At 53.5% G+C, this 27985-nt stretch overlaps 1 protein-coding gene and 1 non-coding gene across 4 annotated transcripts; both read left to right on the top strand.

Moving 5' to 3' along the window:
- Window position 1: 1 nt before the first annotated feature.
- Window positions 2-25631, top strand: BLACAT1 (BLACAT1 overlapping LEMD1 locus). Of its 3 annotated transcripts, none has more exons than XM_072356329.1 (3): window positions 2-148; window positions 20498-20713; window positions 20817-21377. In XM_072356329.1, exon 2 carries the CDS (start codon window positions 20520-20522, stop codon window positions 20619-20621), a length of 102 nt encoding a protein of 33 aa, XP_072212430.1. In that variant the 5' UTR covers window positions 2-148; window positions 20498-20519; the 3' UTR covers window positions 20622-20713; window positions 20817-21377. The 3 variants fall into 3 exon arrangements, with proteins under 3 accessions (XP_072212430.1, XP_072212428.1, XP_072212431.1); XM_072356327.1 differs by lacking the exon at window positions 2-148 and adding an exon at window positions 220-411 and having other exon boundaries at window positions 20817-25631; XM_072356330.1 differs by lacking the exon at window positions 2-148 and adding an exon at window positions 1333-1419.
- Window positions 25632-26073: 442 nt separating this feature from the next.
- On the top strand, window positions 26074-26145 carry TRNAW-CCA (transfer RNA tryptophan (anticodon CCA)). The gene has a single exon. It is a non-coding gene; the product is annotated as a tRNA-Trp (tRNA).
- The last annotated feature ends 1840 nt before the right edge of the window (window positions 26146-27985 follow it).

Below are 27985 nucleotides of genomic sequence, written 5' to 3'. Positions count from 1 at the left end.
CCTCATCGAGTCCTTAAGTTGCTGCTTTTAACTGTCTCCGTGTTCAAAGCAAATGTGATGCTCAGCGGGAACAGAAGGCAGAGCCTGCTGGCAGGTGGAAAGCATGGACAGCATGGACAGAGATCCCGGCAGGGCCGGCTGCTGAGAGGTACGTCCTTCCGAGGCGGGGATCCGAAAGCAATCACATTTGGGATGCAAACTCGGAGCAGACTTGCATTTTCCAGCAGGGGGAATATGGAAATCTGGCTCCGTCGAAATGATTCATCCCCTTCCCACCCCTCCCATACAATCCCCGCCGCTCTCCCTCCCGCTGGGTGCCGTCGTGTCTCTGTCTGTGTGTTGGTGTCCCGGTGGCACTCGTGGGGCGCTGCGATTTTGGCTGCTGTCGGGCGCTGAGCTGGGATCTCCCCGGTAAGATCCGTCCTCGGGGGGCCGGGTGCTGCCCTGCTCCGTGCTCGGGGTGCAGTGAGGGCTTCCCCCACATGGATGTTACCCCTCGGTGTTCCCAAGGGGGGGCAGGGAGGGATGGGCAGGAAGGGAAGTTCTATTCTCTGTCTCCTATCGATGAGTTCTATTCCGTTTCTGAGGGCTGAGTTCGATTTGCCTCTCCCGGGGATCTACTCTCAAAGCACGCCCTGATGTGGTGCTGCCTTCATCTGACCCCGTAACGAGGTGCCAGGCTGGAGGGAGGGGATCTGACCCCCCCCACCCCAATGCACCCATGTGGTTGTGTGAGCCATACTGTGTGCTGACCTCGGGTTGTGCTGGGGGGGTGTCCTCCCGTTTGGGTGTGGAGGGGGTTTTGACATGTGTATGGCCCCCGAGCAGTGCGTGGCTGCATCTCTGTAGGGACAGAGGGCAGCAGGGATGATACCGGAGTGGCACATCCCCTTGCTGGAGGGTGAAAGAAAGTAGTGAGTTCTTCCCCACTGCTGGCTGGGAATTACATGGGGCTCACTGCCCCCAGACTTACAAACACAGAGCTGCTTTCTCAAGCAGAATTAAAGAGGGGAGAGCCACAGGTGTGCCCCAAGCAGCACCTGTCTGGTTTCTGGACAGCTTGGAGGAACTTCGGTGCTCTTGATTGTTCAGCACAATCTCAGCTCTGCTCTGCCCCAGCTCAGGGCAGGTTGCTGCAGCCAGGGATGTGCTCAGCCCCGCTGCTGTTTCCCACCCTTATGGCCCCGGTGCTGGTGTGGGGCTGCTTTGTGTCTGTATAAATGTCTGTTAGCTCATTGCCGGGGTCGGTGCCATCAGGTGGCGCTTGGGAATAGGCGGCAGCGCTGCGGGACGCACTTGTTGCTGTGGGATGCACGAGCATCAGGAGGCACCGGGACCCAAAACCACGCATCGGCTGCTCTGTTATGCGACGTGATGAGTAGGGAGAAGAGAAGGGGACAACGTGCAGAGCCGTGCACGGTGCGGAGACGGGGAGATAAGTGTGAAAGCTTTTCCTCTCCTGTACTGGAAAGTGTGATTTTAAGTATAGGCTGTTTCTTCAGCTTTAGACCCGTCTGGCATGTGATTGCAGCCCCATCACCTCGTGGGCTTTGCTTGCATGAAGTGCACGTGGTGTAATGTGGGGCTGTGCAGGGCAAGCAGGCTGAGAGCCTTGGTGTGCAACTTGTGATCAGCAGATGCTTGCGGTGCAAAGCAGAGCGTGCCCCTATGGTCTCCATAAACCTATAGCACCCTGCAGTGCTATAGCAGCCCTACAAACCTCGGTCAGCCCTATAGCAGCCAGCACAGAGCCCCAAATGCCACAGAGCTGCTGCACCCATGTGCCACCTCCCTGCACCACAGGGGAAAATCCACTCCAATGCAAGGGGATGGGGTCAGGTAGAGGAGATGCAGTTGGCACTATATGTCCACTCTCTGCTTTTAGGGTCAGGGAGGGTTTGCCATCCCCCAGGGCAGTTGCAGCTCTCCTAACCTCAGGGTTAACCTCTGCTGACCTGCAGGCCAGGCTTGTCCAGAGGTCAAAGAGCATCACTGAAGGTGATAGTGCTTTGGGATGCTGTTAGATGCATAAGGTATGTCTGAAGATCCCAAATGCAATGGTGTTTGGGAGGATCTGAAGTACAGCGGTGTTTCTGGCAATCCAAAATGCCACGGCATTTTTGCAGCTTTGCTTAAGTGTACAGAAAACAGACAGAAGCTGAGGAAGAAAAGAGCTGCTCTGACAGCAATAAGAGCATCCAAATCGGGGTCTGCATGCAGTTTCACTACGGTAGATCTGATGCAACTTCCACCCAGAGGTAAAAAACCACAAGCGTAATAGCAGCCCTGCAAGGAAGGCAAATGGAACAGCGGGGTCAGGGAGCAACAAGGGTCCCCTCCGTGTCACCGAGATGCACGGCAGCAGAACCAGCACCTTTCAGAGCAATGCAAGCCCAAGACTGTGTTCCTCCAGCCGATCCCATGGGTGCACACAGCCTGTGGCATTGCCCTGGAGGCTTGTGGAGAGCTGTGTTACCAGCAGCAAGGGATCACGTCCCCTGTTAATCAGCATTTAATTAAAGGACATGCTGACATTTGGAAATCAGAAACAATTCTCCTGTGTGGGCTGTCTCTCTCTCTGCTGCTCGCCTCTTCTCTGAATCACTCGCTGACATTTTGCCAGATTAGGATGTGACTCTCTCCCTCCCTCCTTCCTTATAAAAATAAATTGAAAAGGAGATGCACAGCCACCACTGCTCCTAAGGGGGGAGGGGGGGGGGGGGGGGTGATGGTGGATCCAGGGCATCCCTGGGGAGCAGCTCCCACTCGGGCTGCCCCTATGGCACAGTGGCTCCAGGTGAGTCTGTGGGTGCTGAGCAGGGTCACCCCTCACCTTGGCATGCAGCAATACAGCAGCTCCCCAGAGCCACGTAGGTCTGGTGAGCTGTGCAGGCATCTCCACGTGCAGCCCACCCCGTGCAACCCCCCATGCTGCTCCTCCTCTCGACCCCAAACCTCTCCCCTTGCATCTCATTGCATTGCAGCAGCGCAGCACAGCCCGGTGCTCGGTGAGGTGCCCCCTGCTCCCACACCTTCTGCTGCTCTTGAAATGGGGCCAGCATTTTTGTTTATCCCTCAGCCCTATGCCAGAGCTGGGAAAATGCAAACAGCAACGAGGGATGGGGGAGGAGGAGGAGGGATGTGGGGGGGAACCCTCACCGCTAGCTTCCCCTTGGCTGCTCATTTCAACCTTCTTTCAAGCAGAAATTACTCACATTAATCAAGAGTGAGAATGTGTTTGCAGCCCTGCAGATTTGGCAGCGCGGAATCAAATTCCATCAGTAGCAGCAGGAGGATGGGAGCCTGTATCTCTGCTGTGCACAGCCTAATAGAGCCATTGCCAGAGGAAATTGGATCTGAGAACTCCCCTAAATTAATCTACCCTTTAAAAAAAATGCCAGGAGATCTACATGACAAACGAGTGTTTGCAATGGGAACTGATGCAAACATCCAGCACATTGCATCTGTGTGATCCCCTTCCGCCTCTCAAATAGGCAAAGGAGCAGCCCCAGATGGTGGATGAGGGTCCTAGTGGGTACTGAGGTCTGAAAGCTGCTGGGTCAGGGCAAGAGATGCAAGGTGAGCACTGTCCTTTTTGCAGGCTGGGAGCTGGTTGTGTGCTATGCATGGAAAGGCAGCATCCCTGGAGGAGCAGAGTGGGGTGCACCCAGGTCTGGCTCCTCACACCATGACACGGGGCACAATGAGCCAGAGGAGGCTTTGTGGCTTTGGTTTGCACCGCAGGGTTGGGGCGCAGGTGCTGCAGCCCGCTGTGCTTTAATAGAGCTGCTGCTGCTCCAAGGTGATTGCTACTTTATTGGCTTGTTTTTAGCCATGCGGCCGAGCTGAGAGGAAGATGGATGGGGCTCATCTTGGGTGAGACTTCTGCTTTGCAGCAGGGGCTTGGGCACGGGGCTTTGAAAGCTGCCTTGCAAACAGTGAATCTCCTTGCTGCAAAGCAGGATGTTCACAGGCACCTGCCCAGGGAATAGTCCCAAGGGTGGGCATTCAGTGGGGCAAACAGGTGCAAGTTCAAGTGCTGCTGGGGCTCAGCTTTACCTGTTGTTTGGGCTTTCTCCTTTATTTCTTCCATTGGTTGCCTCCCTGCCCTGTGCATGAAGGCAGAGGGGACAAAGAGTGCATCCCGTGTGTAGCTTCTCTTGGGTGACTCTGCAGAGGGTGTTGTGGGCACTGGGTGTGAATTAGGTGTGCAATCGAAGTGGGCTTGTGTGATTGCATGTGGGCAGGTCGGTGTTTCAGTGAGGGCTTTTGCTCCCTGGATAGAGGCACTTCTGGGAGGTTTTCTTGCAGGATCTTTGCTGAGAGCTAAGGAATAGAACCAGCAAGGTGCCAGGCTATGGCAAGAAGGGGGAAAATAAAACACCCGGGTGATCTGAGCTGAAAAAGCATGAACTTACTGAAAGAAATCTGGGCTCGGACAGCGTGTGCCAATACTTGGTGTCCCATGTGCCATGGGGAGCAGTGCCATGCAGGGAGCAGGGACAGCATACATGTGCAGCATGGCCCAGCATGCAGTGAGTCCACAGGGCTATTGATTGCCTTTACACCATAACCTGACAGAGCCTCTTCTGGGGTTGTAATGAAGATGGATGATCCCATCCCCTCACTGCAGTGCTTTGGGGAAGGGTGAAATTATCTGCTGCATCCTGGAGGGATGCTCTGCGCTCCTCCGCACCTCGCACCCATCACTCATTTGATTTCCCCCACTCTCCATGTTTTATTCCTCCTGAGACCTTCCTGGCTCTGCCTTGTGCTGCCCAGCACCTACCAGCACACCTGGAACTGGGAGCAGTGGGTGCAGACCTCACCAATAGGACGTGGAGCCTCTCTGCTAAGGGTCCCCATGCCCCCATCCCAGGACATGTGAAGTACTAATGGATGCAGCTGATGAGCTCTTTCACTGGGTTGTTTGGGAAGCACATGCAATGCTTCTTCCTCCACTGACCAGCAGTTGTGCATCCATCTTTACAGCAACACCAGGCCTGAGCATCCGCGTGCCAGAAGGCAGTTGTGTTATGGCCATAAATGTGATTTAAAGTGGGCCAGGGCTCTAAAAGAAAAGGAAAGACAAGGGAAGCTCATATATTATCAGGTCTTTATTTCTCTTCTAGCTCCTACCCGTTAGGATTTGCATTTTCAGGCAAAAACAACACAGTTGGAAATGTTTTTATATAGGAGATGAGAATCCTCCTGACTCACAGGGCTTTAGGGAGGAGAAAAGATGGCCCAAGTGATGATCCCCAGAGCTGCTAAAACCTTATAGAACCCAATGAGTCCTGCTGCTCTCTGTGCTCACATCTACATCCTGCATTGCAGTTCATCCCTGATCCCATGATGCTGCCGTGCCTCCCAGCCCCAAGGATGCACAGCCATGCAGAGCCCCAGGGATGGATTGCAGCCTCTCCTTTAGGACTTTGAGTTTATTCCTTTTGGTTCCCTGGGCTCCATCCAGCCAAGTTCCTCGAAGTGAGAAATACAGCCTTGCAGGAGGAATCATCCTTTAGGAAACACGTGGTGCTGTTCCAGCCTTGGGAGTCCCCTTGGATGCTCACAGCTGAGCGATCACTCTTTTTTTCTTGGCTCGGGGAGCTCATTTCCTAAATGGTGCCATCTCCAAGCACAGAGAGCTTGGTGGTTTTGAAGAAAATCACTCGGAAAATAGAGCACTGCCAGCGCCTGCCTGGGCATGGAAACATTGCAACCACAGCAATGGATTTCTGAATGCACTTTGCCCACCACCCTGGGGCTGATTTTGCAGGACCATCTCTATAGGGAGCAATGCAGAGTGGCTGAGGAGTGCAGACACCTCCTCCTCCTGCTGCTCTCAGCTCGAGCAACTCAAGCTAACACCTGGCTAAGTTGTGTTCCATGGGCAAAGCAAGCTCATGGCAGCCCAGCCTGACGGCTCCTGAGAGATCAGCTCCACCAGCATCATTTCTTGGTGATAGCTGGCTCACAAAGGGAGAAAGAAAGGGAAGCAAATCTTACATGACACGTTTATTTTTGTCATCTATTTATTAGCTCAGAGCAAAAGTCCTGCTGCTGCGCTGCATTGTGGGGTTTATGCAAATGAGGGACATCAAGACAATTAAATACAAGCCCAAGTGAGCACCATGTCAGAGCTGAGCAGATGCTGAGAGAGGTGCAGCCTCTCCTGACCTGACGCACCCACAGCTCACCCTGTGCCAAGCTCTGGCTGCAGGGATCCCACCGAGCAGCTCGTTAACCCCATCAGTTAACGAGCTGCCCAACACATCCCCAGTGCATTGCTTTCAGAGGGGTTCCATCTGTGCCGTGCTCAGGGAGGGATGCTCTGGGTGGACCGTGTCCTCAGTGCTGAGCTCACCTGCTGTTGAATTCAGTGCTTAAGCAGAATTCAGGTCTCTGGGGTGGCCAGCAGGGCAGAGAGTGGAGAGGTGGCCTTATTCCCATGCCTGCCCCTATGGGAGGGCAGCCCAGCAGAAGGGGATGATGGTGATGCTTTGAGGTGATGCTCTGCTTGTTGATGGTTGGACACACACATAGGAGAAGGATCAGTAGGGCACTGTGGGCTTGCAGCCTACCTACCCCCCATGAGCCCCCATTGGTGTAGCCAGGATTTATGAGTGCTCAGAGGAACAGATAGCAGAAAAAAGCCACTTCCCTGGTGTGTGTGGAGATGTCAATGAGTGGCACTCAGAGACACTGAGCGATACGGGGAGCAGCCGGGGAACCACGCTTCCATCCGCGCTGCGCTAATTATACTCATTAGGGAAGGAGTGCTGCCTCCGACTTGGAGCCACAGCAGCTATTTTTAATTCCCTGCTGCCAAAAGCTCACCTCAGGGCTCTGGGGTGGATTTTCTCTGCAAGGCGTATTTCTCCTCCCAGGTCAGAGGCTCTTTGTGTCTGCCTGGCTGGGAGATGGGGCCAGAGACAAAGCAGGGGGAGGAACGGGGAGAGGGTACCGGGCGGCCCCACTGCTGTGTCCCTGCTGTCCCCATCACTGTGTTCCCACAGTCCCTTTCACTGTATTCCCACTGTTCCCATCTCTGTGTCTCTCTATCCCCATCACTGTGTCCCTGCTGTTCCTATCGCAGTATTCCCATTGTCCCCATAAGCGTATCCTTGCTGCTCTTATCTCTGTATCCCTGCTGTCCCCATTGCTGTGTCCCCATCACTGTGTCCCCATCACTGTGTCCCTCTGTCCCCATCTCTGTATCCTCGCTGTCTCCATCACTGTGTCCTCACTGTCCACACCACTGCATCCCTGCTGCCCTTACCTCTGTATCCCTGCTGTGCCCATCGCATTATCCCCACTGTCCCCATCGCTGTATCACCTCTGTCCCCATCACTGTGTCCCCACTGTCCCCATCACCGTATCCCTGCTGCCCCCATCACCATATCCCCACTATCCCCATTGTCCCCATCACTTTATCCCCACTGTCCCCATCTCGGTGTCCCCTCCATCCTCATCTCTGTGTTCCCTATCCCCCATCTCTAGATCCCCACTGTCCCCGCGGTGACCACACGCAGTTACCCGGGGTGCGGCCGTTAACGCTCAGCTCTGCAGCCCGGTGCGGTGCGGGGAGCGGAGGGGCCCTTTGCTCTGAGCTCACCCCGTCCCCAGGAAGGGGGGGAGGGAGGGAGGCCGCTGCCCACCGCCCCTCCCGTCCGCGCCACACACAGCCACACGATTCCCGACAATTAGGAGGACACCTATTCAGCACCGCTCCCGTGGCTTTTGTTCCTGCTCTGCTTCGCTCCGCCGACAAAACGCTCTCCCCAACCTCCCGGCCGCTTTTAAGTTCCTCTCCGTGAATCACCTCCAAACGGAAAGTCCTGAAATAGAGGAAGAAAAAAAGAGAGGGGGAAGCAAAAAAGAGTAAGAAAGTAAGGCAGCGTTTTTCTCTGTCTCTCTCTTTGTTCGGTGCGTTGCGTGGTGGGGTTGTGCGGGTGAGAGGCAGAAGTGGCACCGGTGCACCCACACCTGCATGCAGCAGGGCGTGCATTACCTGCACCGCCTCCTGCGGCCGCCCAGCAGCGCTGCGAGGAGCTTCACCTTCTGCTTCTGTTTGCGGTGTGTGTTGGAAATGTGTCTCTGTGTGTGTGTGTGTGTACAGAGGGGTGTAAATATTTACGCTGCAGCCAATAAACGGCACTGGCTTGCAGTGGTGCTTTTCTTGAGGATGAGGTGCTGTTAGCCAAAAAATGAACGTCAGTTCTCTTTGTTTTAGGGCAGAATGATCAGCAGCTGGTCACAATTCATTGGGATATGAGTGTCTGTGAAGGTTACATGCATCTGTGTGCATTCACCTTGCCTATGTCGGCGCAGCTTGCACGCAGCTCAGGAGCCCTTGAAGTGTTGTATTTCAGCAGTGAGGTGTGCGGTTGTGTGAGTGCTCCTTGCACGTGTTGGTGTGCATGCATGCCAAGTTTTTTGTCTTGCAGGTGGAGTAGGGGGGTGGAGGTGGCATTGTGTGTGTGTGCACAGCACTTTTGCAGTTTGCAGTGCACGTGAAATCCTTGCAAGGAGGCAAGCAATGGGAACGATCCGGTTTGCATGGAGCAGGAGCGTGCACTGGAGAGCAAAGAGCTGATTTGTAAGGAAAAAGAGCCGTGTGTCAGTTGTATGAGGGGGAGATCAGAGCTCTGATGGAATAGCACTGGAGAAATCCTTCCTCTGGTTGGGAAGTTGCAGTTCAAACACTGCTGGCATTCGGCAGAGCAGGAGTGAGCGCGCTGGGTTTGCTGCGATGAGGTAATCCTGAGCAGAGATAAGGGAAGTGGTGCATGTATTAACCTGAAGGGAGCAGTGATGTCAGCAAGGGGGAAGGAAATCAATGACTGCCAGGTAGGAATAGCCTTGATTTCGGTGTTGTTTGATCCCTGCTGTTATTTCATCCGTGCTTGTTTGCTGAAAGCAAAAGGACGGCGATGGGGTTCTAGGTGGGGGGGTGAAACGGTGTGGAGGAATGGAGTGGTCCCCAATGGTTTGGGTAGGGATTTGGTATGGCTAGTGCATAGACTGTGTGTGTGTGTGTGTAATGCCTGTCTGGGCTGCAATAGACCATTAAGGAGAATAAGCATTTTTCTCTGCTGGAAGCACAGGAAAATGGTGAGGAGAGGGGAGGGCTGGGGACCACGGGGAGGTGGAGAAGTCCCCTTCTGGTTTCTACCCAGAGCATGTTGGCAGTGGGCTGGTTGGGACCAGGGCTGGGGTGGCTCTGGGTAGGGAGAAAATGTGATGGGTTTGGGGTAGCTCCTCATCATGCTCTGGGTCTGCCCATATGGTTTGTGTCCTCTTGGTTTGGCTGTCTGTTGTCACTTAGGAGGGAGCAGCTGGTGTCCAGCAGGGAGACCAGGGGAGGAAAGGTCTCTAAGGTGGAGGAGGGATGCTTTCTCTGTCAGGATTTGTCCTCATGCTAATGGGTGGCACACTGTGTCACACCGTGTCACGGGTCCCCAGTGAGCTGTCAGCAGAGCATGATAAATCACTGGGAACGGCAAACAACGGCAGACGAACCACAAATACCTCCCGTCTGCATCACCTCAGATGTGACACTCAGTTCTTCACGTGGTGGGAAGCTGGGGATGGTCGCGCTGAGAAGTGAAGGTGGGGATGCAGCAGAGACCTCCATTGAGGGGAGCACCTTCTCTATGTGCCATCCCTGAGTGGGGACTCTGAGGACCGAGAGTGAGACCACAGCCACCAAACTGGGCACAAATAGGATACAAAAGGCTGTGTGAGGTCACCGTTCCACCTCGCATGCCCGTGCATGGGCAGCCCATCACATTCCCAGCTGCAGCTGGTGATAAGAGCAGCACTTTGGGCGAGCTCTGGCTTCTCTCACTTGCATCACTGCAATCCCCCAGTGCCAGAAAGAGGGGCTGGGGGCTCCCAGCTGTAGTGCAGGGCCCCGTTGGGTGCTGCTGGTTGTGTCCTGCCCAGGGGCTGACTCAGAGCTCAGGGCACCACCACAGGCTGCTGCTGCCTGAGAAAGAGACCTTCACATCATCCCTGTGTGCTCTTGCAACCCCAGACAGACCTCCCCCCCCCCTCCTCTAAGCTGCTGCAGCGTCTCCTGCCTTGCAGCCCAGACTTAATTACAGCTGGGGCTGCGGGAGCTGAACTGGCTTTGACCAGGAATGTGCTAAAAGGCCCGAGAGGATCTTGTTAGTGAGTGACTTACCTGGATTCCCAAGCTGCATTTGCCCTCCCCTAATAGGCTCTGTGGCAGTTTGCAGGAGCAGGTCTGGGTTATTATCTTATCCCTTCCCTCTCTGCTTTTCTCATCCCTCTGCTTGGAGATAAAGCAAACAGCCGCACTGTGTGCATGGGGCTGAGCTGTACAGCAGGGTTTGTATAGGATCCAGGACACAGCATGGTGGCTTTGGGCACTATAGTCCTCTGGGATCCTGCTGCTGTCCAGGCTGTGCTGATGGGAGGTTTTGCTGCAAAGTTCCCTGAGTTAAAGGCAAATGGGACCCTGAACCCATTAATAGAGGGCAACCCACCCCATGGGCTGCCAGGGCATCAGGGAGAGGTTGAAGAGGCAGACAGAGCTGATTGAAATCCATAAATGACCCCAATATCACACCATCCATGGGATGTATGAGTGGCAGACAGCGTGCACCTCAGCAGCAATGCCACGAATACATTGGAGCCTCCTCCAGTCCCCACGTAGATGTTTCTATATAAAACCAACAGGTCCAATTGTAACGACTTGGAGGACACAGCAATGCACGCTGAAGGCTGGAAAATGACATTGTTACAATGACAGATATTCTCCAAATACCCAATTCATGATGCTGGGCGCCTTATAAATGTGATTAGTAGATCTAATCTTGCTGTGCCGGAGCCAGTTGTCAAGACAGCTTGAAAATGGATCTCTGCCCAACACTGACTTCAGCTGCTCCCCAAGTTATAATAGTTAGAGTTTAAAAGCTATGCAGGAATTTGGTCCTACACACCCTGCAGGCAGCGTGGGGCTGGGGAGAGGGGTTGGGGGGCTTTAGGTGAGCCCCAAAAGAAAAGCTGATTGCTCCTTGTTGGTTTGCTATGGGCTCCTATAGATGAACTTGGCTTGGCCCCTCTGTGTTCTTGAGCACCAGTCCATCCATGTGTCCATCCGTCTGTCCACCCATCCCACTGTTTCATTGCCTGCTGGGTGCTACTGCAGCAGGATGGGGCAGCCCCAGCTCTGTGCCCATCTCTGCACCTCATGCTGGGTTTTTGGGTTCTGTCCCTTTGGGCACTATAATGTGGGCACTGGACAACCCCGGATGTGATGCCCCACATGCAGCTCTGTGTCCTGATAGGATCTGCCAGGCACAAGGATTTCTGCAGACCAGCTGGGAATAGGATTTCCAAAAGCACTCCAGTGCTTCTGGGATGATACACAAGCAGCTTGCTGCAGCATCCCCCATGTCCTCCAGGACCAGCAGAATCAGGCTAAGCCCAGAGTGCTCCCTGCTCCATGGGGAGCTTGCAGATCTCTTGCTGAAAGCAGCAAAGTGTTTTTTAAAGCACCACAAGGTGTTCGATGCCTTTCTGAGGGTTTCCTGGGGGATCCCAAGGGGGCTAGGGGGGTGGGGGGGGGGGGGTGGGGGGGGGTTTGCAGTGCAATCCAGCAGCACTCACAGCACTTTGCAGGTGCTTTGTTTTTAGGGCAGCCCCGATGGGATGAAGGCTGAGAGCCCCCCCCCCCAACCTGCTCTGAGGGCCCCACCTCCATCCTGCAGTGCCCGGGACAAACAACACAGGGGAGGCTTTGAGCGTATCCAAGATACAGAGGATTTGGGCACCTTGTCAAATGTTCTCATTGTCTGACCCTTGTCCAGACGCCAGTAAAACCCTCTGGGAAATTCCCCCCCCCTCCACCCAGCTCACCGGCTTTAATTACAGGAGAGGAATGTGAGGTGCAGAGCTCTACTCCCACCACCTCCGTGCCATGCCTGTGCCCCACACAGACAGGAAGGGGAATCTGTGGGGCAGAGGGGGTTTATGGAAGAGGAGCTGAGATGCCCCCAGGATGAGAAGAGGGGAAGGCAGGTCACCCCCCTGTCCCGCTCTGGCAGCAGTACCCGAGCAGCAGGACATGAGTAATATCTATCCCACTGGGGGAGTTAGATCAAAGGCACTGAAGTAGATACAAGAGGTTTCTGCTTCACAGACCAGAGAGGCTGCCGTTCAATAGGGCCTTTGTTACCGGCTCTACAGAGCTGGGGATGGAGAAATACCTGACCCCCCTCACCACCACCACCACCACCCCCATGTGCGGCCCCTCAGTGCACAACCATTCCAAGTATGCGCCCATGCAGCAAGGCTCGGCAGGGCAGTGGGGATGGGGCACTGGGGACAAGCATGAGCCCCCAGAGCTCAGAGTGCTGCAAATGATTCCCTGGGCATGGAGCATCCCTGTGGTGCCTGAGTGCTGCTGGGGGGACCGGGTGATGCCATCCCCATCCCCATGTTCTGTTGGTGTGGTGTTGCTCCCTCGGAGAGGATGCTGCGCTGCTGAAGGTGAGGTCAGCCTCAGGGAGGTGTGGGCAGGTGCTGGGTCACCCTATGGGTTGCCTGGCTCCTCTGGGTCCTGTGGGGTTGTGTGGGGCTGGTGGCACTCATAGGGGCATGCGCTCTCAATGCTGCAGTAGTGGGGAGAGAAAGGTGGAGCTGCAGACACCCAGTGCCACAGCAGAGCCATAGGGCTGTGTCTCAAAGAGATGTTAAGTCTGGCTTGACGGTCATCCCCTCACCTTGCAATGCATGAGGATCTGGGAGGTGTGGGCTGCATCCTCAGTGCACCCATGGGAGCAGCTCAGTGCTGGGTGAGGGAACAGAGGTGGGTGTGGGGCACTCAGCACCCATGGGTGCTTTTCCTTGCACCACATGGGGCTCAGGACCCTTCTACCTGTCTGTAAATAGAGCATGACCACGTCCTGAGGTGTGCATGCAACTGCCTTTACTTCTTGGTAGTGGTATATGGGAGTTCAAGGAGGCAAAGACTTGGGAAGTGCCACTTCAGAGCTACCCCTGTGCTTTATAACTTTGGTTTGCAGGTCACTGCTCACTGCTGTGCCAAACTGCAGCATGCAGAACCTCTCTAGGTTCAGAAACCTTCCCAGTTCCAAACCTGCTGGCTGTGTAGTTTTAGAAACGTTGGATTTCCCAAGGATTCCGGATAGGGCAACAAGAAAGGGAATTTCCTGGGTTCCACAGCAGCATTGACCTCATCAGCTGCTGGCCATTAGCAGTCATGATGACCAAGCCTAAGTCTGGGCAGGGGGAGAGAATAAAGGCAGGGCCTGTGCATTCTGCAGGTATGATCTGTGCAGGTTGGGGGTGATGGTGGAGGAGCTTCCCTGGACATGGGGCAGCACAGAGGCTTTCCCTAAGGAAGGAATGGAGTCTTGGAGAAGCTGCCAGGTGCAGCATCTTGTCCTGTGCTGCCTTTGGGTACGTGCAAGGAGGGATGAGGCTCCTGAAGGCAGCAGGGGAAGGCACTGCAGGAGGTGGCTCTGCAGCCGGGGCTCTCTGTAGCCCTTTGTCTCCCCGACAAAGACACTTCTGTTTGCTCCCTCCACACCATGCATCCGCCTGCCGTGCTGCCAGGTGAGCCAGCTCCTGTTCCCCATTCTGCTGCAAGGGCCTCAGGGTCAGGTTTCCCAAACAGCCCCAGGACAACATGCAGCTGCACCCTGAGCTCCTGCCTGCAGAAGGGCTGAGCCTGCAGGCTGCTGCTCCCCTCTGCAAAGGAGCACCTGACCCACAGGTGTGCAGCTACGCTGCTCCATTGCCAAGCATGCAGTGGTACTCAAGGTAACTCAAGGTTTGCATGGTGTATTGGCGTCTGAAGAGCAGCCCAGAATGATGTGAGGGGGAACACCCAGTGTTTAGCAAAGGAGGTAAGGTATGGCTATGGCCAGAGCACTGGTAAAGTGATAATAAACCTTCTCATTTTCTGCTCCTTGGATAGGTTGCCCTTGGTTGAGGCTATGTTGTTTTCTAAGCATCGCCTCTGCTGCAAGAGGTGGCTGTCCCCATAATTGCTGCTCATTGCTGTATAAGGAGCAGAGAAAGCACTGCTGGGGGATGGGGTGGGCTCTCCTGCCCCAATCCATAGGGCAGAGCTTTGTAGCAGCGATGGGAGCTGCCATAGGGGCTGGCTGTTGGGGATTCCCATCTTTGTGCAGCTCTGCACTTGGGCAACAGGTTGTGTTCCAACTGATTGCGGGGAGGTGACAGCTTAGACAGAGCCTTACTTAATTATTAGCTGTTGTTCTTCTTTTTACCCCTCTTTTTCCTTTTCTTTCCCCAAAGACTGCTGGCTTATCCTCGGTAAGCCCTCTGCTGTGGTCTATGGCTTTTTATTCCTATGTGATTGCTTTTCCTAACTCATGTAGGGCGAAAAGCCATGGGCTACTCAGGGGAGGGACTCCACCTTCCAGGCACCTCCGCAAACCACATGGACTCCTGATCCCTTTTTAATCACCCATATTTATTTGGTAGCAAATACCGAGTGAAAGGGGGCATTGAAGCCTTGCGGGGCCTTAGCAAGACGGATGGGGCAGGGGGTGGCGAGCAGAGGGGCAGACAAAGGGAATGGGGATGGTGGGGGGCACGGCCTTTCAGGAGCCTCCATCCCCATTCAGTGCTGAAAGGGCACATGGTGGAGGGAGCAGCTTTTCTTTGCAGCGAGCTTTTCTCATGCGGTTCAAAGCATCCCCCACCTGCAGGTCCTGTGGAACAAAAGTGGCAGGCGGAGAGCTGGGGGCATTTGCAAAGGGATGATGGGCAAGGCAGCCAGGTGATGGCAGGAGCCCTTTCTCTGCTATTGTCTGATAAGGTTTGCAGGTGGCCGAGAAAAGCTCTGACACCTCCAGCCCATCTGCATAGTGCACCACAGCCCCTTTGGGGAGGCTGCAGAGCTTGGAGGTAAATGGGTTGTGCTGTGTTGCACCCGAGGGTGTCAAGCTAAGCATGTGAGAAAGGCAGACCTTAGCAAATCGGAGAGGAGGGCGATGCTACCAAGCAATGGCAGAAGGTCACCACCAGCTCCCCATGCAGGAAGAGAGGGATTTTTGGTTCTTTGGTTGTGTTCCTTCCCCCTCCTTCCCCCCTCAACCCTCCCTACCTTCACTTCCTGAGCATTGAGTCATGAGGTGTCAGGCTTTCAAGTTGAGTTCACCAGCTTGGAATGCATCTTGTAAAGAAAAAATAATAGTCATTGACTTAAGAAATGAAAGCTGAGATTCGCTGTGATCTCAGTGACTCGAGGAGGGTGTGGAAGGAAGGGAATCATGAAATCCCATGAGCTCCGACAATGGGAAGCGTGAGAGCTGGCACGGCTGTGCCACATAAATCATCAAAACGAAACACCATCAGTCAAAAAATGAAAGGAATTAAGCCAACCTCGCCGGGCTGTTTTAATTATTCTTTAATGAGGATTTGCTCATTCAGAAAATTCACCCATCACAATGGTTGCCATTCACACCAAGGAGGGTTGCACCTTGGGTTGGTTGTGCACAACCCTGGTGTGTGTGTGTGTGCCCAGGCTGGGAGCTGAGGGTGCTGCTGCCCCAACAGAGGGAATAGCAAAGAGTGGTGAAGCATCAACTTGGGAACATCCTTTTCATTGCAACTCTATGTGTTGGGCTGGGGAAGTAGCAAGGAAAGTCCACTCCATGCAGTGCATCTTTTGCAGGTGCTGTGGTCCCTGTGCTGGGGACTTTGCTCCATGGACACAGAGCCTGCAAATCTTCCTTTAGGGATGTGGTGTTGGATGTAGGCCCGTTTCTGAGCTTCAGTCCCTCACAAGCATTGAGAGGCACAGATAAACCTGAGTGCCCACCCTGGAGCAGCTCAGTGCAGGTTTATCAGCAGTGTCTGTGCAGTGCTGCCCCTGAGACTTGCTCTCACACCCCTCTATGCTATTGATTTTCCTATTAGCAAGGCAGGCATTAAGCAGGGGGGAGAAACAGAGGGAGTGTGAGCAGCCCCGTGCTGTGCTGTGTCTTGGGGGGGGCTGCAGGAGTGTGTATTGGGGGAGGGGGGTGGAGTGATGCTTCTCAGGGCATCCGATGCTCAGCAGCTGGGGCTGTGGTGACTGCCTGCCAAATCTCCATCTTCCTTGCCCTTGTTTGTGCAGACCCAGTGCACAAAGGCTTAAGCAGCAAGGTTTGGCTTCTGCTTTTCCATCTGTTTGATCCTCAGAGGGACATCTGAGCAGGGCATGCAGGAGGTGGAGGGTGGAGGTGGGGGGGGGACGTGCTTGGGACGAGTGTTTCTCTGCAAACTGTGCTGTGCAAAAAGCCTTGGCAGGGAGCCCTGGCTGGGGTCCATCGTGCAGAGGAGACGCTGCCAGCACCAGGTGAGCTCTCAGCTCAACCACAGTGTGGCCTCTACGTCCCCAGTGACCACCACATCCCAGCTGGCTGCAGCAGTCCCATAGGGTCAGGGCTCTCATTTGGGTCTGTGAGAATCCCAGCTCAGAGCTTCCCTTGGTTGTGTGGGTGGACTCCAGAGAGCACCGAGCAGCAAAGCAAAACCCCTCTGCTGCCGTGCTTATAAAACATTCATGGCATTAAATAAAACAGGAGGGCAGGTCGGTGCTCTCAAAGCATCTCAGACAATGTGGGTATGCACCTCTTCCTCCAAAGGTGCTGAGCAAAATTCCATTCCCTGTTCTAGAGATGAGGGGCTGGAGGAGCAGCTGCTGCTGGGCAGTTCTCCTTCACCAGCAAGGAAAACTGTGCTGGAGCTTTCCTGAGCTCCCAGGAACGAGCATGCAAAGCAGGACACGTTGCTAATTGCACATAATAATCACTGCTTGGAGTGAGGCATCCGCTGTCCTCTCTGGGCAAGGCTGGGGCTTGTTCTGTGCTGCCCTGCGGGGAGGAATGACTGCAGCTGTGTGCTGCGCCTGGAGCTGCAGTGTCACCCTGGCTGTCCCTCCTCGTGTCACCTGCCTTTAAGTTTGACTCCAAGCGTGGCAGAGTCACCCAGCTCATGCCCAGCTGTGCTGGGAGAGCAGCACAAACAGCAGCAGCTTCACCCTGGGCTGCCCAGCTCTACAGATGCCAATCCTGAGAGGTAACCAAGAGGAGTGCCAACGATGAATGCTTTAATTACAGCCAGATGATAACAAACCGAAAAGCTATTGTTTTGTAATTGAGAGCTGTGATGCATCCAAGCTCATGGATGTCCCATTGAGGAGCATGAAGCAAGGGGTTGAGGAGCCTGGGTGTGCACTGCCAGGAGTGGGGCCAGCACACCTCTGAGCATGCCACAACCCATAGCTCTTGGCATATCCATGAGCGCTGCTTTTTGCATGGGCACGCATGGCTCTTTGAGTTGCTGCATCACAGCTTGACCCTTGCCTGCCTGCAGATAGCATCGCCGTGCTGGCAGGCAATGGAAGCAGGAGGGGGGGGGGGTGTCTCTTGAGTGTTTCCCAAACGAGACAAAAAGAAGTGGATCCTCGCCTTGCTGGGAATTATTTATCCAGCTCTTCTCTAGGTGGGGAATTATAGATGTGCCGTGGGGGCACCTTCTTTTTCCTGGCTGCTGGCAATGGATTATTTAGTAACTGTGAGGCCACCGGTGCTGAGTCAGCCCGCAGCTAATGAACACCCCGGCTGCCCATTTGGAATTTATTGCACCTATTAATTACAACCATTAGCTGCAGCCAGTGAAATTTTTATAATGAGGGCCCTTGCGACTTTGCCTTCCTAGCAGCAAATTAACTGTGTGGGGGGAAGAATCAATGGGATCAGCATACTTTACAGAAGCGATGTTTTAATTAGCGCTTCTCTGCAAACATGCCAAGCAACAGCCTGGCCGTTCATTATCTCTCCTTAAAGGGATAGAGCTTCTTTTCTGGCCGGTTTCATCCCTAGGTCGGGTTTCCAATGCTCTGCCGCTCATTAGAGAGGCTGCTTTGAAGTTGGCTTTGTCTTAGGTTGGGCTGCGAGCAGCGTGATGCCCGCTGTTAGTGGAAGGGGGGGGGTGAAAGCAACGCTAGGAAATGATGGCTCGGAAATAAGGACCGATTGGGTGGATGCTGTGGCTGCAATGAGAGGGGGAAGGGTTTCATGTGGTGCTGTGATGCTCAGAGCAGCTGTGGGGTTGTGACCCACAAAGCTCTCCGAAACCCCATAGCGTCCATCACACCCAGAGGTGCAGCGCCCAGCTGCAATGAAAAGAGAAGCAGCATCACATAGCTGGGAACTTCTCTACTTTTCATTATTGAATTCTGCTCAGTCCCTCCGAAAAGAAACAGAACAAAAAGCAACAAAACCCCAAACCCGAAACGAAATCAAAGAAAAGAGACCCATTTCCATTGCAAATGATCCCATTTCCCAGGGGAAAAAAACCAAAACAAAACAACCCAGAGTTTCAAATGCAAAACTTAACGTGGTTTTCTTTCCAACCCAAAGCTCATTCGATTGCATTTCTCCCACTAATAAAGGCAGCAAAGCGATGCAAAGCAATGCAAAGCAAAGCAAAGCTGGGGTGGGGCTGGAAAGCAGCGTTGGGGTGAGATGCTGATGCTCTCCCTGTGTGCACGCTGTGCACCCTCATCGCAACCCCTGCATGGGGAGGAAGAGCAGAGATTTGAGTGCACTGTGAGCATTGAGTGGATGCAAAGCAAAGCCCAGCCGGGTAATTGCAAGGCTAAGGGATAGACTCTGTCCAGCTGCTTTGCAAAGACATTTTTTAGGGCTCGAGGAAAGTGACATTATTAAAGTGAGCATGCTGATTCCAGACAGCTCCCAATTCATCACCGTGACAGTGACAAACACGGCCTGGGGTTATGCAGTTGACTAAAGAGAATTCTCGAGCTTTACATTTTTAATGCTCCTCACATTTTTTTCTCTGCTGCAGAGGAGTTTTATCCAAAGGATCTTCTGCCTTGAATAGAAAGGGCAGCGTGGGGCTGTGAAGCATGCCCGGCCCTTGCAAATCAAGCAGGGTTTCTGTCATCGCTGCCCAAGCTGGTTCATTTATTGTTTTAATTATTCCTTGCTCCTTCAGGATCCTTTTTCCACCTTTTCAAGTAGAACAGGAGCTCCAGCCTCAGCTGGGCTGCTTCTATTCTCTAGGGCTCATTCATCATTGTCTGCTGCCTGAATGGGAGGCAGAGGGTCAGCCTGAAAAGCCTCAACGTTACAAACTCCTCCGGATCTGTCAATGGGTCCCTTCTGGGTGTGGGGGTCCTGGCAGCCCGACCCCCCAGATGCTTTTTGTCTGCAGCATGGGGGACATGGGTGGCACAGAGATATGGGTGGCACAGAGACGTGGGTGGTACTGGGATGGGGGTGGGATGGGGATATGGGTGGCACTGGGATGTGGGTAGAACTGGGATGCAGTGGCACGGGGCAGTGAGGGTGGGCACAAGGGGACCGAGCAGTGCTCAGCACATCCTGCACAGACCCATTCACCTGATGGAGAACAGATTGTTGGATGTGAGGATGTCATGGTGGGGAGGGTGGTGTGAACCGTGCAAGGATCTGGTGGTGTGTGGGGGTCTGGGCTGAGTGCCCCAAGTGTTCCACCATCCCCATGACCCTCTGCTCCAGCCCTTCCCTCCCAGATCCCATTCTTGGGCTCCTAACAAAAAGCAACAGCACAAAGAGAGGTGCAGGGACCTACCGCTACTATGAGAGTCATTCAGAGCCAGAGAGAGACTCATTAAAGAGCCTGTTGTTGTTATTTGTGAGATCCAGAGGTAGCAGTATTTCATGTGGGGGCTGCTCAGCAGGTACCCAGGTGGTTGGCAACAGCTGGGAAGGGGGCAGTGAAAGAAGCAGATTTTGCTCCTTGCTCACTCCTTGCTGGGCTGTGGGTCTGAATGCAAAAGTATTTCATACACTGAAATTCCCAAGTGATAACTTGGTGCCCATTTCATAGATGGGATAAACTGAGGCCCTGTGCGTTACCTTCTCTGTGTGGGGCTGGAGGGTGATGTGGGGCAGGCATAGGGCTGGTCACCTGCAAGCTGTGCAAGTGCTACGGATTAAAGCAGGGAGAAGAGAAAGGTTTTGCTGCAGATGGCATTTCTGCCAGTTTGGTGTTGTTTTATTTCTTAAGGAAAGCAGCCTTTCATTTGCATAACCACGTTTTGCAGCTGTTGGCTCATCATTAGGGCTGTGCTTTGGGACATCATCTTTGCTGCAAATGGACACCGAGTGAGGGGACAACGCTCTCAGCTGTGCCCTGTTGTGCTGTGCTTGTGGTGCTGTGCTGCAAAGGGGGGGCCCAGGTTTCTTGTCCCTGGGGGGCTGCAAACCAGCACTGGGCACTGCAAGCTATCCTCACAACTGTCCCAATTGCCCCCAGATCTATATGGGGGCTGAGGGTGGCTTTCATCCTACTGTTTTTCACTGGGTGTGGGGCTGAGGGATATGTCAGTGGGAGGTTTTCCATTTTGGGGATGTCTGCTCATGCTGTCGGAGCTGCCCTGATTTCTCTCCCTCTCTTTGTCTCCATCCAGGTCCCATTGGGTGCTTCAGGTGATGCCCCAGTTCACTTTCGCTTGCTTCTGTGGGCTGCATGGCTTCTGCAAGATGAAGAGGAAGAAGGAGGAACCCAGCGCAGAGCAGGAGACGGCGGTGTGAGCAGCAGGGACTGGAGTGGGACATCAGAGCAGCTGGGGGACATTGGCTGCCCCCTCTCCTGTCACCTCTGCAGGGTTCCCTGTGCTGTGGAGGTGGGATGGGGCAGGGGGGGTGTCTGGGTGCTCAGTGTGGGGCTGTGAGCTCCATCTGCCATAACGCACTCAGCCTGCAGCTCTGCTTATTTTCTCTCTGCAGACATCTGCCTGGCCAGGAGGGAGCTGAAGCATGGGACTGCACAAACTGGGAGGCACCAGTCGGAGTTGCAGACATTACTGGGGTGCTGCAGCCATCCTGCCACATGCACTGAGCCCGCTGCACCCCAACAGCAGGGGACATAGTGGTGGTGGCATTTGTGCAGTGCAGCTCAGCAGGAGCTGGTTCATGATTGGCACAAAGGCCAACAGTCCCCAGTTTGGGTCATTGGAGGTTTTCTGCAGGACCATTTTTGGCACAACAGAGCAGAAATCCTTGAACTCTTCCACCTGTTGTTTCCCTTCTCTATATGGAGAATCCAGTCATGGGGGGCTGAAAATGATGCCCATAGGTGCCAGGCAGGAAATGCTCACCCTGAGGGCTGCTCCTGCTCCCATTGCCTTCACCTGGCACTGTGTGGCTGTTTCTGAGGTCCCCTGAGTCCCCATTTCCCCTCCACTCTCTCTGTGCATCCTTCCTACCTATGGTTAAAGCCATACAGGAGCTCCCCATATTCTGTGCCTTTCAGGGGGTGTCCCACAGATGTCCACCCCAGTCAAGGGAGGGGGGTCCCCACAGATCTGGGGACATTGCTGGTGTCTCAGTGTTGTGATGTTGGGGTGGGCTGCAGCTCACATCCCTGGCCCTATTTGCACCCAGAATTCAAGATCTCCTTCCAGGCACTGGAGCCTTGGTGCTGCCATGGCCAGGAACTGAGTAAAGCAGGAGGGATGGCCCATAGGGAAGGGCAAATACTTGGACAGCAAGGAGCAGGGGGCATGTACTGGTGCAGCCTGACACCCCATTGGAGCTCTGATGGAGGAGGGTGAGCACACTTGGAGAGCAATTCCAACTCCCTGTTGTTAACCAGTTCCACCTTCCCAGTGCTCTCAGAGCGCATTTGCACGTGACAAACAGAGCTGTAGCCACCAGTGACAGCTCCCCTTTGGAGATATGTTGGCTCAGGCAACACCCAGAACCAATACAGCTGGTACTTTATTTTCTCATCTGAAGGATTTAGGACAAAAAACAGCCAGAAGTGCCAAGAACAGAAGGTGCAGCTGAGGAGCTCTAAATCCCCTCTGCTATATGCCTGTGGTCTGGGCTGCAGTGGGAAGCAGCGGATGGATGTGGGCTGTGGGATGGCAGCAATGCCTGGTCCTTGTGAACCTATCCCAGGGTTGGGGGCACTTTGGGGCCACTTTGCTTCTCCCTTCTCTGAGCTCAGGTGATGTGAACTGGCTGGTGCCCGGCTGGGTGTTTCCCTGCATCACTGTGAAGCTCAGCAGATTTCAGGCCGGCATGCACAGATCAGTGGGAAATGCTGTGGTTAATGCAGGCTTTAATGTGTCCTCTGGGAGCTTTGAGGCTGCAGCAGCCTTTTACTTTACAGTGCACACAGAGGCTCCCAGGGAAGCTGAAGCCACTGAGCTTAATGCTGATGCACCCTTGTTTGGGCTCAGCTGTTGGTGCCCCACTCCTGGGGGCACACAATTGGTTCCCCCTAGTGAAGATGGGGAATGATGACCCCACTCAGGGCTGTTGTGGCAGCAGGGTGAGATTCAGAGAGATGATGGGCAGCTTTGCTCAGTCAGGCTTTACAGAGGATCAAATATTGCTGTGGGTTGACGCTGGGGGGGGTGGTAAGATGGCCCAGTTCATTACTGCATAACCCTCATTGCTAAACCTCTTTGACTGCAGATCCATCACAGTTTGGCAGCAAAGGATGTGCAGCTAGCAGCTGCTCCGAGGCTCTGTGTCAAGTTGGATGCACAGAGAGCAGCCCTGCAAAAGTATTTGTGCATGGAGGGGGTGCTCTGGGGGCTCCTGGGTGCTAAGAGATGAGCTGAGGGCTCTGCTGGAAGCACTGCACTCATGCTATGCACTCACTGTACACAGTGCATGCACACTGCACGCACTGTGCACGCCATCCATGGCAGATGCAACATTGCACACACTGCACACATGCACACTGCACGCATTGCACATGCTATCTGTGGCACATGCAACATTGCACATACTGCATGTGGTGCAGGCCCAGCACACGGTGCACACACTATGCACACACTGCTCATGCCATGCACACCACAGTTGCACACTGGCTGTGTGCAGCAGCTCTGTGCTTGCTCAGGAGCACACCATGGTTGCACACTGGCAGCTCTGTGCTTGCTTAGGCTTTCCCTGTATCTCCAGTCCTCCTATCTCCAGTGAATGAATGTAGGATGTGGAAGCAAGACAGGCAGATGCTCACCCACACCCATTACATGTGCATGGGAAAACACAACAGGTTAACCAGGTGCAGCCTGAATGCTCAAGAACCCGAGCTACAGTTATTTTTTCAAGTGAACTTTCCACCTCCCTGCATGGATGGAGCTCTCAGTGCAAACAATATGTTTTCCACCGTGGCTCCGAGCAAAATGCTTTGCTCCTGGATTGACCTCGATTGTGCTCATAAACGGCTCCGTGGTGCTTTTTGATTCCCCCATCATCACGCCTTGACCTCCAGATTTATGCTGAAGGTCCTTTCAGCTGCATATTGTTTCCCACCTCTCTCTGTAGCCAACCTGCCAGGATGCTGCACACCTCCTGTTGCCACCTGACAAACCTGCAGCGGTCAAAGCAAAGTTGTGTGGCTTTTTTTTCCCCCTCCTCCTCTTTATTTCTCCCTCCCCACTGGCAGCGTTTTAACAAGGCTGGGATGCTTCTGAGACTGTGAGGGCTGGGAGCTGACAGCTCTTGTCAGAGGAGAAACGCTTTCCCTGCTTCTCTTTCTCTCTCCCCCACATTTTGCACAACCCCAGGCCTTTTTATAAGCTGGGATTTTGCTTCTTGCTCAGGATTTCCTCTTGCTCTCCCAAGTGACAGACACACACACACACACACACACTCTGCCTTTGGCTCATCCACGCTGCTTTTGCTTCTCCCTTCCAATAGTGACTGCACCACAATAGCTACATCCTACCCACATTGGAGGCAGTGCACACTCAGGGTGTCCCTCCAGTGCTTCCCAAGCACTTTTCCAAGTCTTTCCCACCCTTGGAGAAGCCTGAAGCTGAGGCTGCCAAATCTCCCATGCTTTGACTGCTGGGTGTTGAGCAGCTCCCAGTCACCCTCATGCAAAGGGTGTGAAGTGCAAGGTATAAATAGTGCTTTCCATTGCACGTTGGCTCTTGTGCACCACTGGGCTCTGTGCACATTGCATGACATCCATGCTGTGGCTTTCCAGGCTTTTTTCTTCTTTTACTTCTTCTTCTTTTCACTGTTGTTCCTTCAGAAGAGGAGAGCAGCACTCCTGAAAAATGCATTTCTTCCCACCAGCAATAATCCTCCTTTAATCCTATTACACCAAGGAAAGCATCCAAGCTGGGCTGGGTGCAGGAGGAGGGTCCCCATTGCACTCAGAGTTTGGGGATGGACGGGCCATAGCTCAGCCCCTTCCAATGAAGCCAAGCAGTGCCCCCGTGGCACCTCCTGGTGCAGAGGAGTGTAATGGAGGATCAAAGCATTCAACCTCTTTTTATTGTCCTTCCCTTTCATCCCACTGCCTGGATTTCATCACGGAGGGACCTACCCAGACTTGTTCCTCAGGAGTCTCCCAGCCTCAGTAGCCATAGAAACCAGCTATTTTTAGTCTGTTTTCGTGATGCCAGTCAATGACTTTTCTCGACTTTGGGGAGACAGAAGACCAGGTCAGCCCTGTGCACGGCAAATGCAAAGCTGTGCATCCCTTTGAGAAGATAAACGTGGCATTTACAAACAAACTCACCTATCAACGCACAGAGCAGGACCGTTCTTAATGGTTTTCTTACCCGGACAAATGATTTATGCAGATTTCTAGAGTGTGGATTTTATCAACCTTTGGAGATCAGGGTTTTTGCTATGTGACAAACCTTGTCCTTCCCAGAGCTGGTTTTCAGCCCTCTTCATGCAAATGAACAGAGTTTTGGAACCCGACTGGCAGTGATGCATGGGATGCAATGGGCAAAGCCCCTCCAAGCAGAGATGGGGACTGTTCCCACACAGAGCACACCAGGAGCTGCAAATACACACATCCCAATGGCTTCTGCTCTGGTGGGTCTGACTGACAGCACTGTACTGTGAATTCTAGATGCATATCATGACTGTGGTTTGCACTGATGGACTGGTCTGTTGATCGGATCTGTTCTATTCTATTCTATTCTATTCTATTCTATTCTATTCTATTCTATTCTATTCTATTCTATTCTATTCTATCCTATCCTATCCTATCCTATCCTATCCTATTCTATTCCATTCCATTCCATTCCATTCCATTCCATTCCATTCCATTCCATTCCATTCCATTCCATTCCACCCGTTTCCATCCCATCCCATCCATTTTCATCTCATCCCATCCCATCCACTTCCATCACTTCCCATCCCATTCCATCCCATCCCATCCCTTTCCATTTTCATCCCATCCCATCCCATCCCATCCCATCCCATTCCACCCGTTTCCATGTCATCCCATCCATTTTCATTTCATCCCATCCCATCCCATCCCATCACTTCCCATCCCATCCCATCCCATCCCATCCCATCCCATCCCATCCCATCCCATCCCATCCCATCCCATCCCATCCCATCACATCACATCACATCACATCACATCCCATCCATTTCCATCCCATCCCACACTGGTTACTGTTGAGTTTTGCTCCTGGACCTGCATGTAGTCGTGCTCATTTGCACACCTCCAACCACTGCACTTTGAAGCCAGCACTTTCCCAGCCTGGCTGTACGAGCACAACCAAAGGGGCAACCTTGGCGACTGTTGCAATAAAGTGATTTTATCATTCCCCTCTGATCGATGAGATTCATTTCCAGTGTGCGGGGGGGGGGGGGGGGGGGGGGGGAATGGGTGCGCGGCCCCTTTAAATCTGCAGGTGCTGGCGTTGGGGCAGACCAAGGCGGGGGATGGGGGGGAGGGCAGCACACCCCCCGGCGGTGGTGCAGCCCGAGGGGGCGTGGCCAGGCGGGCGGGCGGCTTGAAAGGCATTGAGCGGCCATGCATGGGGGGGGATGGGGTAGTTTGGGGGGTAGAGGAGGGTGGGTAGTGGGAGTTGGTGGCTTTAGGGGCAGCCTTTGGGACGAGAGGAGCCTCCGGAGGTAGCAATGGGGGCTTTGGGGGATTATCCGGTAACGGGAGAACAACGGAACGGTGATTAAAAATGTGTAGTTGTGCGCATGCGCGGGGTGGAGCGTAGGTTCTTGGAGGCAGGCGGAGAGCTGGTTTTTCCGGGACCTCGTGGCGCAACGGTAGCGCGTCTGACTCCAGATCAGAAGGCTGCGTGTTCGAATCACGTCGGGGTCACCGTCCTCCCCCGGGGGGGTTCGCTTTTATTTTTCCACTCCTGCAGAGCGTTTGCTCTGCTCGGGGAATACATAGAAATAGAAGGAAGCTGTAACATGCATAAAGCTTCAGAGCGGTCTGTTTTCCTTTTGCTGTTGTGATTTTAATAGGGACAAAGGGGCCTATCCGTGCATTAAAGTGAGGAAGCATCCATCGCTGCTGTGGCTTCACACACCAACACACCCTCTGCATGAGCACCCCCCTTGCATTCACTTGTACCACTCTTCCAATGCAGCCTCTCAATGTTGGCCTCCTGCGATGCTTAGGGTGGTTTCAGCTTCCACTGAAGCCTTTCCCCTTGGAGAGGTTTCTTTCCCATTGACTTCTCCATTGGTTGCCGTGGGGAGCGGCGATGTCACAGTGGGGAAGGGTGCAGCCCACGAGCAGCACTCAGACAGCAGGCATCCTCTTGGCCATGTGAACAGGTAAGGGGTGTCCTTTGGATCGCTGCTGCTCCAATTTGGGTCAACCTCATCTTCCTGACCACCCCCAGCCTCTACTTCATCACAGTGTTATGCCTCCGGTTGGGATTTTGGGTCTCTTGGGGTAGGTACCTACCACCAAAATGGAAACAGACCCTGAATGCCATTGAGGTGGTTGTGCTTTATCATGTCCTGACTGCAGTAGTCGTGTACACAGAGCAGACTGGAAAGGCATAAAATGAAGATCCAGAGCCTTGTATGGGGAAGCAAATAAGGTGTTTCTCCAGGCGAGATTCCTTCTCTTTAAGCCAAGCAGTCTGTGCTTGCTGGGGTTTATTTCCACCCCCATTGGGATGGCACATCTTGTAATAAAAATCCAATCACAGGCGACTGATGCACGAAGGAGCAGCTGTTGCATGCAGTCATGCACAATATTTCAGTGCCAGAAGTGATTCGTTTACTCTGTGCAATATATATGGAAATGTGCTGCAGGAGGAGGATGGCTGGAAATATCCTATTTTATTCATAGAGCTCCAACAAAGCTGATCTTTGATTTGTGGACTGGATGTGCTTTTCCCTTTTATGCTGCGTCAAATAAACAGAGGCATCTAACTTAGTTCTGCTAGGATTGCTTGGCTGTATTTAATCTGCCTCTATGTGCTGCTTTTAGACTGACATATCTGAAGGCATCAACTAAATGAGGGCTGCCACAGGGAGCTGTATGGAGAGCAAATGAAATCCTGCTGCAGAAACGTTCTGAAAGAGCAAATGGGTATAGAATAGTGGGAATGGTGGGGGAGGACAGACCGTGTTCATGCAAACTGAGCTGGAAGGGATGCTCTGTGTTCCTCTATGGGTGGGGAAGGGGATGGGTTCAGTGGTTAAATGGTGGGCCAGGAACATGAAGGTCCTCTGGAAATCTCTGTGCTGCTTTATTCAGTTTAGCTGTAATTGCTGGTCATTCCTAGTTATAGCTAATGAGTTTAACTGGTTCGGTTAGTAACGTGCTACTAAATCTTGATGTGAATGCTATATAAGAAAGTGTTGAAGTCTTTGGGTGGGATCTGAGGCAGGTAGAAACCATCCCAGCAGTGGCAGTGATCCTAAAGTTGTCCTAAGCCCTTCTGGACTGGATGTGATGGGAGAGGGGGAACTGTTGGCAGGTGTCTTTCAAGCAATGGCAACCATCTGCTCTCTGTGCTTCCTGAAAGCTCTGCAGATGGGAGAGATGTCCAAGAGCACATCCAATGCACTGATAGGACAACAGGAGGACACCGAAGCTGAGCATGACCCGGAGGAGCTCAATGTGCAAAGTGAGTGAGTGGTGATGTGCAGCCACACCGGGTCCAATGCTGTGTGTGCATTGCACGCACTGTGAT

This window comes from Excalfactoria chinensis, chromosome 23 (assembly GCF_039878825.1).
Source record: "Excalfactoria chinensis isolate bCotChi1 chromosome 23, bCotChi1.hap2, whole genome shotgun sequence".
NCBI lineage: Eukaryota > Metazoa > Chordata > Aves > Galliformes > Phasianidae > Excalfactoria > Excalfactoria chinensis.
This window is presented reverse-complemented; position numbering and strand designations above follow the sequence as displayed.